We start from the raw sequence: 14391 nt of genomic DNA on the forward strand, positions 1-14391 counted from the left end.
GAATTTGCAGGCCACTCGTAATGAAGGCCTCTGTCATTAGAATATATTGTTTAATTATAGTTTGTATAAATTAATATTTAAAAATATAGACTTCTTCAGATGTGCTAATGGTCCTCTTCTCTTTTTGGTTTGAAGTGGGAATGGTAACAAAACCAGCAAGTGAGCAGTCACAAGACTTCTCGATACACAATGAAGATTTTCCTGCATTACCTGGCTCAAGCTACAAAGATCCAACCTCAAATAATGACGACAGCAAATCTGTAAGTACCTTATGAGAAGTATTTAGTTATGATTTTTTCCTTGCTCTGTTGTATTCATAGTATTTCACACTGAGTTTGCCTCGTGAAAGTAAGAAATTAGTTTTGAAATATGTGGTGGTTTCCTACTGTATTTTACAGTCTTATTCCATTGGTCTCCTTCATACTTTCAAGCCATTGAGCACTGAAAACCACTGTCTGTAGTTTGTGTAGTCAGCGGTAAGTAGGCCTAATTAGAGGACTACTTAAGGACCGCATTCCCACTTGGGTCATACCACCATTAGCAATCCCATCCCACATTTTCACATTCTTTTACCCTAGGGTATAATCAGTGTTCCTCTCTTGCCCCCAGCCCATAGAGGTCTGGCACTTCAGTTTCCTCCTGCTAACCCTCACTAACAAACACTGTTTTGTGAACGAAACTGTACCTAATTTGTTCACATGATTTATAAGGATCTTTTTTTATTCTTAAAGGTTCTTGCATCAGAAGAAAAGTAAAGGTTCAGCAGGGTTTGACTGTGCTGAGTACCAGATTACTGGATATCAGATTTGGGCAGGAGTATCTATTTCACCGTATTAAGTCCAGTGCTGCTTACACCGGTTCTTATCTGTGCAGAATAGCCAACAGTTGTGGGCCTGTTCTGCCACCTGAAAGTACTGCAGAATGTTATTTATTTTTAGTATTAGACAGTTAGCTTACTCCATGCACATTGTGTTTGGAGATCTCGGGTTTTGCAACGTTGGATCCTTTATATATCCTCATGCTTGAATCATTCCCTGTCATCAGGCTGCATTCAAATAGTAGTATACAGTGTAAGTATATATATAGCATATATTATATAATGTAAAAAGGCCATAGGCCTGAAACAGCATAGCCTGTTTAGTAACACATCCACCTCATTTGAAAGAAACAAACCTTCAGTCAACGAAGTGGAAGCTTAAGCACTCCTATGCCCTCTAAAGGCCACCATAGCTCAGATTTCTGCTGCACGTTGTGTGTGAGGGAGTTCCCTGTCAGAGCTCTGCTCTGCTCTAACCATTCAGTGAACTTGACATTTTTTTCCATTTTGGTCTTCCCTAGATTTGAACTAGCCCTTTGTTCGGCTCTACTGTCCTGGGTGTTATTTTTAGGGAAGGTTGTTCCAGTTTTTGGACCAGGGAGATAGTTTATTCTGACAAGCAACTGTCACCATGGCTGACAAGGAGAAGAGGTCTCTTTTAAAGCCTGTTCATTTTGTAGCAGCAAGTTACACTAATGACCTACACTCCTATTGTATTTATCATCTTTATCCTAAACTTAAGTCAGCGGATTGTAAGATCTGTAAGTCTTTCTCTACTAAAACCCTTAAGGACGGAGAAAGGAGATTGGCATTACAGTTTCCTGAGCAGGAGCTATTTGGTACAGCGCTTGCAGCAACCTCCTTTGCTGGCAGTACCGACTCTTAGCCATACAAACACTCACTTGTGGCAAAAAAGAAGTTGTCTTAAAAGGAAATTTTTTGTCAGCGGCGAGATGGGCAACGACAAAGATACCATCGATGACACCGTCAATGTCTACGACTGCATCGATGTCAAGTGTTCCCTCAACAACCACACCATAGGCGAACGGGCTGTCTACTAAGACCATACCATTGAAGATTATACTGTCGAGAGTAATGACCATACCGTCGACGGCATCACCATTTGGACCCAAGCATTCAATGGTAAACACATGAGGAAATGTTTTTTTCACCTTTGAGGGTCATGGATGTGCCTCCAGTACAATTATTGCTGACAGACCAGAAAGAGAAGGCTAGTGATCATGCCTCCCTGACGGCTTACAGCCCAACGCATGTCCCAGATTTTGAAGAGGACACAATGAATAATGAGGGGTCCTACAGTGCATGTGTGTGTCAGCAGGAGTAAAAGTCTGGAAGTACTCAAATAGATTTAAGGCAGAAACCACGTGGCTATTATAGAAAGCAAGATGCCAATGGCCTTATTAATGTTGCACCAAATGAGGGATACTTTTACTAAGTTGTTATTGCAGCAACCAGCTCATAATCCTAAAATGGAGTTACCTGCTGCTCCCACCCTCCCGCCTCCTCAACCTGCTCATTTGCCAGTTTCCCCTGATAGGGAGCTGTCACTGCTACCCATAACGCTAAGGGGATTGGTCCGTGCTACGGATGATATCTCTAAATTGAATTTGTTGATTTTTTAGAGCTGTCACGAAATTCAGCCTACCAATGACCTATGTGGATCAACCATGTTTTCCCTATAACTTTAAAAAGCAAGTACCAAAATAAATTGAAATCGATACTCATTCTTTACTACGTCTGGTCAGAAGGTCTAAAATTAATAAAGACACCTGCCACGGTTCCAGCTGTGAAACCTCATCTAGAAAACAAATACAAAGCCCTGGATTTAGCTCCAGCTTGCCTCACTGGTCATACTAGACCGGATTCAATAATGCTTCAGTGGCTTAAACAAAAAACAATACCCCAATAACGCCGTCATCTAGTCCACCGGAAAAGGATAAGTAAACATTTTGACAATCTTGGTCGGAGAATTTCCTCTATGGCAGCGACCTCAATTAAGGCAGACAATGCCCTGGCGATTCTAGCTCATTACGATTGTCATATATAGCATGATATAGCTCCATTACTGGATCTTATTACTGAGGATAAGAGGGAAATGGCAAGAGCTATCCTTAAGGAAGGGGAATTAACCTCTTCTTTCCCTATTGATGTGGCAGTGGATGCTTCAAATAAAGGTTTTTGCCAGTTGGCAGGAGTTAATGTGTGGCAATGAAGCAAGGCTTATGAAAATTCACAGTCTTCTCGTACTGATGTCCAATTTTAAATCTTAGACATGCTTTTTGATGGGATAACTCTTTTTTTGGTAAACATGATGATGCTCTGCAAGGCCTTGAAACCAACACTGATATACCAAAGACGCTAGGGCTGTTCACAGTATCACAGATTTGGGACTTCTACTCTTTCTGTCTCAGGACAGTCACAAAATTTCAGAGCATGATTCAACCAATATGGAGGTCATGGGCGCCTTTATTATCCTCAAAAATATGATCAAGATTATACCTTTAATTGAAGTCAAAGTCAAGCTTGCAAAGGTCTGCAGGAAGAAAAAGGTTCCTCACAAATACCGAACCAATGATAATCAGAAGAGAGGTTGATTCCCACCTTGTTTCCCCTTTCCTGTCTGGTCATGAGAAGTTGGGGGCAGGGGGTTCCCTTTTAGCTCCAGAATGAAAGCTATAACATCAGGCAAATGGATGTTGCAATTTGTTTAGTCAGGTCAAAAATTGGAGTTCATCCAGAGACCCTTAGTATGTCCAACAAAAAAGGAACAACATCTTCATTTGAAGGCGCATATGGAAATTGTCATGCTTCCTTCCAAAGGAGTCATAGAAATTGTCCCCAAATCTCAAAGGAATCAAGGCTTCTATTCCAGGTTCTTCCTAATAAAAAAGAAGATGGGTCAATGAAGGCTGATACTGGATCTCAGTGAGCTGAACACATCTTTAAAGAAACAGTCCTAGCGGATGCTTACTCTGCAAGTAGTCCTCATAATAATGCATGAAGGGGTTTTTATGACCTCCTGGACCTTCTGGATGCTTACTTCCACATACCCATTCATCGAAATAACAGGAATTATCTTTGATTCTCAGTAGCCCTTCAGCACTACCAGTACAAGAAGCTCCTTTCTGGGCTAAAATTAGCACAGCGAATATTCACCAAATGTCTCGCTCTAGTTGGCGCTTTTCTCAGGAGAGAAGGTTACAAGGTACCTGGACAACTGCTTAGTCAAAGCACTGTCCGGAGAAAAAGAAAAAGCTTCTACGAATGCTTGCATCATTCTCTTCCAGAGACTAGGTCTCACTTTGAACAGGGAGAAATCATCATTGTTAACCCAAAGAACTAGTTTCTGCCAGCAGTACTCGACATTCAGTTGGGGAAAGTCTTTCCATCGACAGAGAGTGAGAAAGTTATAGACTGTATCAAAGACTTTTGCTGGAAAGCAATGAAGCAAGCTGAGGCAATACAAGTCCCTGATCGGTATGTTGGCATCCTGCGTATGTCTCATTCCGTTTTACAGGCTTCTTATGACACCTGTTCAGCAAGAGCTAGATTTGCAATAGAGGCAGGTGAAAGGCTCATGGGAGGATATCGTCCAGGTCATAAGGCTTTCAAAACAAGCTCCGATCTGCTGGAGAATTCCTGAAAACCTAAATGCAGGACTTTTTTTTTCTACTATTAACAGAAAGGCTCATCACCAGGGATGCATCCCTGGACGGATAAGAAGCCCACCTGCAAGAGCTTTCTACCTGAGGCCTTGGGTCGGATGCAGCGAAAAGGCTCCACATCAGTGTGTTAGAGCTCTGTGCCATAAGACTAGGCTTAAACGCGTTCCTCCCCAGATTGGCTGGTCAGCCAGTCCTAGTCAGAACAGACAACACTTCAGCTGTTCTACATAGCCAAGCAGAGAGGGACAAGGTCCAAGATCCATGCTAAGATGCTGTGGAACTGGGCCATTTCTCACAGGATAGACATTGCAGTGGAACATCTGCCAAACTGCCAGAGCAATCAGGTGGATCTACTCAGTCAGCAAATGACAATTGTAAAGAGTGTGAATTAGAACAAAAACAGATGGATCGCATCTTCAACCAGAGGGAGGTCACCCTACAGTGAATCTGTTTGCCACTCCGGACAACAAACAATGCCCATACTTTGCAAGAAGGTTTTGGCATCCAGGGACATTGGGAAGTGCCCTTTTGGTCATTTGGTCTAAGATATTTACCTATGCCTTTCCTCCTTTTCTTCTGAGCCCCAAGGTATTGAAGAACGTGGATATAGACCATTGCAATCTGGTCCTCATTGCTGTGGCGTGGCCTCACCAGTACTGTTACAGTGAGCTGCTGCAGTTGGCAACACGTCCAGCCATTTCTTGGAAAGTGCACCCCATGATACTGTCCAGACATCAAGGAGAGATTCTTCACCACAGTCCTAAGGTACCTGACCACCTAGAATTCGGCCATCTGGATCTATCACAAGAGTCTAAACAGAATCTGTTGCAGGCTCGTGTTCCAGCAACCAATAAAACTTACAACACTAAGTGGAAGTGTTTCTGTGTCCGTCATGGAATAAGGGTAATTATCCGCTTCAGATAAAACCTTCTCAGATCCTGCCATATTTAAGTTTGGCCAAATCCAAAATTCTTCAGTCAGGGTCCATCTGGCCACAATCTCCAGATTTAGAAGGGCTGACAGTTTAAGGTCTACTCTTTTTTCCCAAATGATCATTAAATAAGTTGCGAAAGGTTTCTTCAGAGCTTTTCCACTTCTTAGTTCCATGAGAACTTAATACAGTCCTCAGTCAGCTGATGTTACCTACTTTGGAACCGATACATAGACTAGACTCAAAATTTGTTTCATGGAAGACCGCATAAATCGTGGTTCGGACATCCGCTAGGAGAGTAGGAGAGATTCAGGCATTCATCATCAGAGAACCCTTTCTCCAGTTCATTAAGGATAAAGTGATACTCAGAACCAACCCTAAATTCATTCCTAAGGTGCCTACTGACTTCCATTTGAACAAGCCTATCATTCTTAGATCCTTGTTTCCCAATCCATCCTCACCAGCAGAAAGATCAGTACATCATGTAGACTTCCATAGATGTCTCAAATTCTTTGTAAACAAAACAAAGGACATACGCGTATTAGACAAGCTATTGGTATCATTTTCTCAACCACAAAAAGGTCAAGCTTTGCCAAACAGGGGATAGCTTGTTGGATCTCGACCTGTATTGCTTTCTGTCAGACCAAGGCCAAGCGTCCTCTCCAGGGAAGAGTGAGTGCGCATTCCACCTGGGGATTGGCTTCAGTTGTAGCACTGTATGTCTTTGGTGCCCTTGAGAGACATCTGCCGTGCAACCACCTGGAGGAGCAGGCTTACTTTAACAAAGCATTGTTGCCTAGTTGTGGATGCAGAAGCTGAGGCAGCAGTGCGATAGGCATTCCTGAGAAATCTGTTTCATTAAAGGTGAGCCACCTGCTTCCCTCTTTGTTCTATTCTGTAATGTGTATTGCTTGCTATTCTGTTTCAAACGTGAGTATATAAAAGATCCAGTGTTAGAGAAAAAGTTAGTTACTTACCTGTAACGCCAGTTCTCCAGTATTGGTCCTTTTTATATTCACATGCAACCCTCCCTCCTTTCAGGTCAGAGGCCCATTCTATTCTATTCTCGCACTTTGAAAATGTAACCTCTATATTCTGAGCACATATTGTGCCAATTAGACGCCCCACCTCTAAGAAAACTCCAGAGCCAGACAGTCTTCCCATCATGCAGTGCAGAGACAGCAAGTTTGTTCATTTTTTTTCAGCTCACTAGCGATTAATCCCCAAATACTATTGCCTGTCTGAGCTGTTACATGGCTTAAAACCTGTTTTTTTAAAAACTTATCCTTCAGCTTAATGCATTTTCCCCCAGAAATTGCACTTTATATGGTCTGCTTTGACAGCGCAGCTGTCGCCAGACAATTGCGAGCATCACGAGTAAAGGGATTTGGCTCCACCAACATGTGCAGAGCCAGGGGTACATACTTTGATTGGGCAGAAGAGTGCTTGCCCTCAACACAGCCCTGATAATTTAGGTTATTTATTCAACTGCCTAAGCTTGGGCCTTCGGGGGCACACACATGCCATCGAAATGCTATGAAAGTGTCAAAGATAACTATATACTTCATGTTGTTTTTCTCTGGAAGCAAATCAGCACAATGGGAGAAGGGCAGGCATTAACCTAAATAGATGTTTAGGTCTGGCTTGACAGTGCAGCTGTCATCGGACCTTTTACCTACACCAGTATTATTCTACAGTTATTTGCCTCCACAAAATTAGATATTCCCATGCCGTTTACTTGTATTGCTTCACATTACAATGCAGCATTCCTTTAAAGCCATACTGGTTGGCTTTGTCAATGCTAGTTCCCACTTTTTATATAATTAGCCACTACCTTTTGATTTTTACTAAACTTCTATAGGGATATTGTCCATTAGTCTGTTGTTGCATCATTCATACTTTCTTCTACCCACTGTTAATTGGTTAGCCCACTTCGGCCTTTTGCTAACTCATTGTGAGTGAAGGTATTATGCTGTTTTGCAGATAGGACATCCATGCACACAGTAATTCCTTTCAGCGTCAGGGGGTACTATGTCATTGTTTGCCTTTTGAGACCCAAAAATATTTTTGGTGTTCATTTTTTTTTTCTTCTTTTTTTTGTATTGTGAGCCCAACCCAAAAATAATGTGTACAGAAACCATGACAAAACAAGCAACCATTGACAACAGCAGCCAGTAGCAGACCTATTGGCCTGTTCTCTAAGTTGCTTCTTTTTACTTTTTCTCTGAGAACCATGCCCTCTCTTGTGTGAAGGTTAGTAGTCTTGGAAAGACAAACATAGTGTTTGTGTTGATTCCAAGTATAGGCTGGTAGTTCGCCTTGCCGCTCTGGCTCACCTCACGTTCCAGCACCTCTAGAGGTGCAGTAGAGTTCTCTAGCTCCACTTCAACCCCTGGTCTGACCTCCCTTTGAGACACTCAGTCCATTAGTTGAGATGCCAGCACTTCCGGTCGACATCGACATGCAGCTTTATGGCCCTTGTCATCAAGCGGATGGACATTGAGGCAGTTGACATTCAGGATTTTCTTTTCTGTGAGATTTGTCTCTGTGTCTGGGCCACAAGAATGACAAGGGTTGATCCTGCAGTGCTGAAAGGTCTAACCTAACACCCAGTGAGAAAGTGAGATACTGAAGGCCCATCTTGAGATCTCCATTTCCTGAAGCACTGTCTTCTGCAGAATAGCTACGACCACCAGCTCCTTCAATAGGAGATTACTTGCAGGCACCTTGAGTTCCAGCAGTTCCATTTGCACTTTTCGCTCCCCTCTGGGTTTTGCAGCATGAATCCTATTCTGGATTCCTATGGTGTGCATCTATTCCGCCATCTAGTGGTTGAGTCTGGAATAATGTTTTGTGCTTCTGTCTTTCTCCTTTTTAAATTAACACATTAATTTGTGTGTATATGTTGTCAACCACCATTTGGTGGTAAGTCAATTCCTTTTGTGATGTCAGATGGTGCCCCAGACGTTCCTGTGCGTCGCCACCATTTTCAGATTCTTTTTTCCACCACTGCATCTGGAAACACCTCAGAGGAGCTCCACAGTACCTTCAAGGATCTGCTCAGAAGAGATTGGAAAAGGGCACCAAAAAGCACTGTAGGCCACGTAGAACATCAAAGTCCAGGAGGAGAGCAAAGCTCTCCCTGAGGGAGGGGGACCCCCGTTGCTGGAAAGTAAGGGGCCAGAAAATGCAGAAAAGGCATATGGAGAACAGATAGGAATAAGGGATATGGAGGACACCACCTTTAAATTCTGTCCAATCTGCCAATGCAAGTTTGCACAGATGGATCCACACAGGGTCTGTAACTTGTTTCCGATGAATCAGAACACCGACACTGCGAGGCCTGCACAGAATTTGTGCCAAAGAGACTCAAGGCCAGGCTGAAGCAGCAACTTGTACATCACACTGTGGCCTGCACCTAGAGACCACAACAATCCCTTAAGGAACTGGGCCTCTCTAGCAGTAACGAAGAAAAGGTTGAAGCGGAGCTGGCACAGGGAGTAAAGTTGCACCCCAAAGAGAGTGCTATTGGCGTTGAAAGAAGCGAAGCTGCTTGGAAAGCGGTGAGGGACACCAAAAAGAGGAAGGGAACAAAAGACCCTAAAAGCTATAGTTGACGACCAGAGGTGGGTACAAACACACAGCCGCACAATTCCCGATCAAAGGACACCAATGGGGGCAAGCCTTCGAAACAACACTCACCGCAGGCAGGCACAAGGGAAGGGCCTGAAAGGCAAAAAACACAGAGCTGATAACCTCAAAGAGGAAGTCCTCCTTGACAACCAGTGCTGAATGATCGCCGAGGTCTAAAGGAAAAGATGCTGACTCGAGGCTGAAAGTGCAGTGCTTCTAGCACGGAAGGAGGAGTTTGACGTATCTCATCGAGCCAAGGAATCTGGAAGAAGACTTGCTTGACATCAAGGTACCGTCGACGCTGGAACCGCATGAGGAAGAACAGGGGGACCTCTTTGATTATGTGGAGAAGAGTCCAGCAGGACAGAGAGACAGGGCCGGTTCAGCAAGTGGCAGGAAGTTGACACTGATTCCCTAGATGAAGGAGTCGACAGCTACCCTTTGTGGTCCTTGCCCTCTAACGACCTGTCCATGTATAGTTAACTAATCAAGAGGGCAGGGCGGCAGACACATGTGGAGTCCAGCTGGAGGAAGAGAGGGGGGAAATCATGCTACCTCATCGAAACCCTGATGCCATCTCAGAAGGTAAACCTATACCTACCATTACTCCCCAGCATCATACACCAGGAAAAGGAAGCCTTTAGGGAACCCGCCACAGCCAGGGCAATTACCCTTCGAAAAAGAAATACAAATGTTCTACTCAGGACACCCAGTACATCAAGGTAAACGTATTGGCGGAATCTATTATAATGGCCTCTGCCAGAAGGAGGAATAACGTCCCCACTTCGACCGATCGACCTCCAGAGAAGAAAAGCAAGCAAATGGGCCTGGTGGGGAGGAAGCTGGAAAGTGGGCACCTATGCAGTGGAGAATTGGAAATTCCAATGCTCGCCTCAACAGAAATTGAAAATCTGATGCAATACCTTCAAGCAGAGTTCCAGAAAAGAGCAAAAGCAGTGATCCAAGAGGGCAAGAAAATTGCTAACTTCTGCCTCAATTCTGGATGCAGCGGACACCGTAAACAGACAGATGTGCACAGGGACCACCCCGAGGAGGCACACGTGATTTAGGATCTCCGGATTCAAGGCAGAGGTACCATCTTCAAAGGTAAATATGCCGTTTACAGGGAAGGCCATCTTCGGAACAGATGTGGATGAAGCACTCCAGCAAATCAAGGAGGACAATGAAATGCCTAAGGCCATGGCAAGTCCTTCAGGAGGGGAGGTACCTCTAACCGAAGACTATCAGGCAAAGCGGGTTTCTCAACAACTCAGTAACAACACCAGCAGCTGGGCGTCAACCAACAGGTCACACAGCAACCTGCTCAGCCCTTTCATGGGAAGCCCAGAGTTGGGGGACAACCCGCAAAGGGAGGATCTAACAAGTGACTCATATCTCCAGCAACCCCACCACTTAACACCAGTGGAGGGAAGAATAGGAGGATTCCTCAAGGAAAGAACGTTGGTCGCCTCAGGCAAACGGATCTTAAACATCATAAAACACAGCTCCTGCGTAGAACTCATCAAACCACTGCCTCATGTACCCCCAAAGACAAGAACTTTAAGGGACAAGGAACTTGCACAGTTGCAAGAAGAGCTAAAGGAACTCCTCAAATAGCGGGCTATAGAGAAAATTCCTCTGTTGGAGACGGGCAGTGATATATACTCAGCATATTTCCTAGTACCAAAACAAGACTCATCACTGAGACCGATCCTAGACATCAGGTACCTAATCTAGTTCATACGAATGCAACATTTCAAAATGACAACATTGCAAGAAGTGATCTGGCTCCTAAGAATGGGAGACTGTACGGCCACATTGGACCTAAATGTCGCCTGCCTTCATATACCACTGAACCAGAGGGAGAACAAATACCTCAGATTCCTCACAGACTGAGTACACTACGGTTGGACCTGGCCCTTTTTGCGGGTTCATCCCCAGACACTTTCCCTCCTTCCTCCTATTTTTTCTGACCTCTTGCTGTTGGCTGTAGGACTCTGAGCACTTTATCACTGCTGATTATTGCTAGGGGCTCTCCCTACTAAAGTTGGTATGATTGGCTTGACCCTAATTGACACGTGTCCCTTGTACAGTGGTATTCTTATACCCAGGGCCTGTAAATTAAATGCTACTAGTGGGCCTGCAGCGCTGCTTGCACCACCCACAGAAGTAGCTTTTCAACTTGTCTCAGGCCTGCTAGCGCAGGGCCTGTGTGCACAGTTTACTGCCACAGGGACCTGGCATCTAAAGTTACTTGCCAGACCCCTAACTCCTCTTTTACTACATGTAAGTCACCCCTAAGGGAGGCCCAGCTAGCCCTATGGGCAGGGTGCTAAGTATGTAGAAGGCAGGACAGTTGTGTGGCCTGTCCTGGTAGTGACCAACCACCTATTTGGTTTCTCACTGTTCTGAGTGCTGCCTTCTCATAGGATTGCATTGGAAATGCCCTGCCTTATGTCTAGGGGGTATTGTCTGATTTATGAGGGGTAGGTAGGCATGTTTGGTATGGTTGTAATGGTAGTGAGAAATGCTGCTTACTGGTGCAGGTGAATTGTTTATTACCATTACAGAAATGCTACTTCTAGAAAGGTGTTTTGCAGCTTGTCTCCAATCCAAGTCTGGGCAGGGTGACAGTTGGGCTTTGTGCATACTTCTCAGACAGCCTGTACACAGGGAGGGTGGAGGTGTCACAGAGGTGCATCTACATTTTGAATGGCCTTGTAAAGGCTGTGCCCTGGCCTCACACAAAGGGCTTGTGTACCCCCAACTGATTTCAGGAGCCTGTGCTGGAGGTGAGAGGGGACACTCCTGGATCCAGTTGTAACTGTTTGGAACCTCCTCTCCCCCTCTTTGTTAAACCTTTTCAAAACTGAGTATAATTACAGGGGTGGGGGGGGAGGGGGGAGTTTCCCCATGAAAAGCAGACACTGAAACATACTTGGACTGGACACGGAATGCTGCTGGAGGGACTAACTTGGAACCACCTTGGACTGCTGCTGCTGTGCTGACCTGTGACCTGCTGGGTCACTAGGAGGAACTGCCACTGACTGCAACCCTTTGTGCTGGCCTGCTGCTGGGCCTGCCACCCTGTGCTCTATCTTTGTGGTCCCAGGAGCTGGGTGCTGTGGCCCCTGATCTGTGTTCACAAAACACGTGGCAGTGGTGGCTGCACACCTGAGAAGACAAGGGTATACATGGCTACCCATACCTAGATGACTGGTTGGTAAAGGCAAACAGTAACCAAAAGTGCCACACGGGCATGCAAACAATCAGACCATTGAGCTGCCCATCTTTTTCACACAAAAAGGGGGCCACTGTAGCTTTTTTTTGGGTAATATCCCTTTAATGAATATTTGCAAGCCTGCTACTTGGCCAGTGCCACTGGAAGTATGCAGCAGGGTTGACTAAATTGTGCAGCAAGAAAATGCAAATCATGAGGTGTAATGATTAACTTTTTGTGATTGTGTTATTTCCTTATATTGTCATTTTTACACAGGTTAACCGTCTGGGCAAACATTGCATCTCATTTGTACCAGTTTAACACCAGAATACAGCAATAAGCAACAGAAAGGGGACCAGTCAGCCTTTGCAAAGGGATTTTCCCTGTGCAGCAGCACGTCTTGCTGCATTTTTAGTAACTTGATTGAGCTAAAACCATTTTTTTGTTAAAATCTGCAGACTATGCAGCAGATGATAGATTATGTGGCAAATGAAGCAAATTCATAATTATATGGAAAACAGTGGCTGCAAAATTGTATAATTCCAGTAGCCCTGTACTTGGTCAACGCCACTCATCTTCACCAAGCATTATTGCATAGATGTTCTAGCAAGTTAAAATGTTCTGGGTAGCCAAGCTGTACGAAGAACACTCTTTTAAACATCTACATCATCTGCTTGCTAGCCATCGCTGTGGAGAGGGATCATTTTATAGTATAGGCAGAGTATGTGCATCTTTAGCCATATGTTCTACGATCATAAAATGTTATGTATCCTGTAACCATCTGATCTTAGCTTGTAGCACTGTAGATTCACAGACGCCCAACCTGCTCCCCGGAATCCAGCGATTAGCACTGATGTTATTTTCTATGTCCCTTTTGCTCCCTTCACACAGCACACTCTTTCTTCGACATTGCACTCCACTTACACTACTTGCCCACTGAACAGAAATCAGTATGAGGTGGAGTCAGAATGCTAGTGTTTTGTGCACCAAGGGTGGAGTTATAACAAGTCTTGTGACCCGAACTTCTTTAAAGAAAAACAAGTTGCAAACGTCCGGGCCCAGCACTAGATGGAAAGAGTATGAGCAGCACATTCATTTACAACACTACATGCTATGAACAGACAGTTACAGAGTAAGTAACGTTTTCCATTTACATGATTTAATGACATTTAAATACAAATATACAAATATCTCCTGTTGCAGGCAAAACACTTCCCCACAGTACTTCACTTTGTTTTTTTCCACACTGGTGGAAAATTGTGACCTTTTGAGGTGTGCGTGCTTGCTTCAGTGGAAGCTGTCAAAATAACGGAAGCTGTCAAAATAACTTTTGCAAAGTTTTGGAGCTTCATTGCAACGTTTTGTTAACATTACATTGGTATATGTTTTGCTGTAAATGCCTATATGCAGCAACAGGTGGGATTTGTTATGAGTGCAGCAAATCTATAATTATTTAGAAAATGCTGCAGTATCGTAATTCCAATGGGACACAAAGGGGGTAGGATAAAACTAACATGATTATGTAAAGGTAGCACTCTTTGTGCAAGATAGCCATCTTCATGGCCACAGATCAATAGAGAAAACAGGTAGTTTTCTTTACGCGTGTTAGTTATCTTCCACCCTTCTTTTTATTTTACCAAAAGATTTGTCAGGCTTTCTTCCTTCCCTCTATTGAGGGCCTAAGACAACTCTGCACTCTAAATGTGAGGGTGGCTCTCAAATGTTCTCTTTCAGGAACTTCTTTTCATTCTTCTTCATGATGTAGTGTACGTTATTTTCTATAGGCATGCCCATCTCTAAGTGATGTTTAAAGCCGCCATGTGGGATTTGCCTGCATTTAATCTGTCTTCTTAGGATGCTATCTTTAAAGCCATTTCCCAGTTTTTTCAGCCTGTGTTTACTAATGTTAGACATGGCCATCTATTATGGTCTTAACTGCCGTCTTCCTTGACCTTTATAAGCTTGTTATTTGCCTGAGGCATCAGAAGAAATGGGTCTAAGAAAGGAAATGAAAGACGATCCCTCCAACTCTGTATTTATTTATTTATTTTTTAACAACTGTTCCGCCATCCACACTGCTCTAGCTTTGCCTACGCAACCAGCA

At 44.1% G+C, this 14391-nt stretch overlaps 1 protein-coding gene across 7 annotated transcripts in view; it reads left to right on the top strand.

Moving 5' to 3' along the window:
- Positions 1–14391, top strand: part of CNOT2 (CCR4-NOT transcription complex subunit 2) — a 277346-nt gene that overhangs the window by 177112 nt on the left and 85843 nt on the right. For all 7 annotated transcript variants that reach the window (XM_069228334.1, XM_069228333.1, XM_069228330.1 and 4 more), the window contains one exon: positions 136–260. In XM_069228334.1, coding sequence (XP_069084435.1) covers positions 136–260 — 125 coding nt within the window. The remainder of the gene's footprint in view (positions 1–135; positions 261–14391) is intronic.

Source organism: Pleurodeles waltl, chromosome 4_1, assembly GCF_031143425.1.
Source record: "Pleurodeles waltl isolate 20211129_DDA chromosome 4_1, aPleWal1.hap1.20221129, whole genome shotgun sequence".
In the NCBI taxonomy this organism is placed as follows: Eukaryota; Metazoa; Chordata; class Amphibia; order Caudata; family Salamandridae; genus Pleurodeles; species Pleurodeles waltl.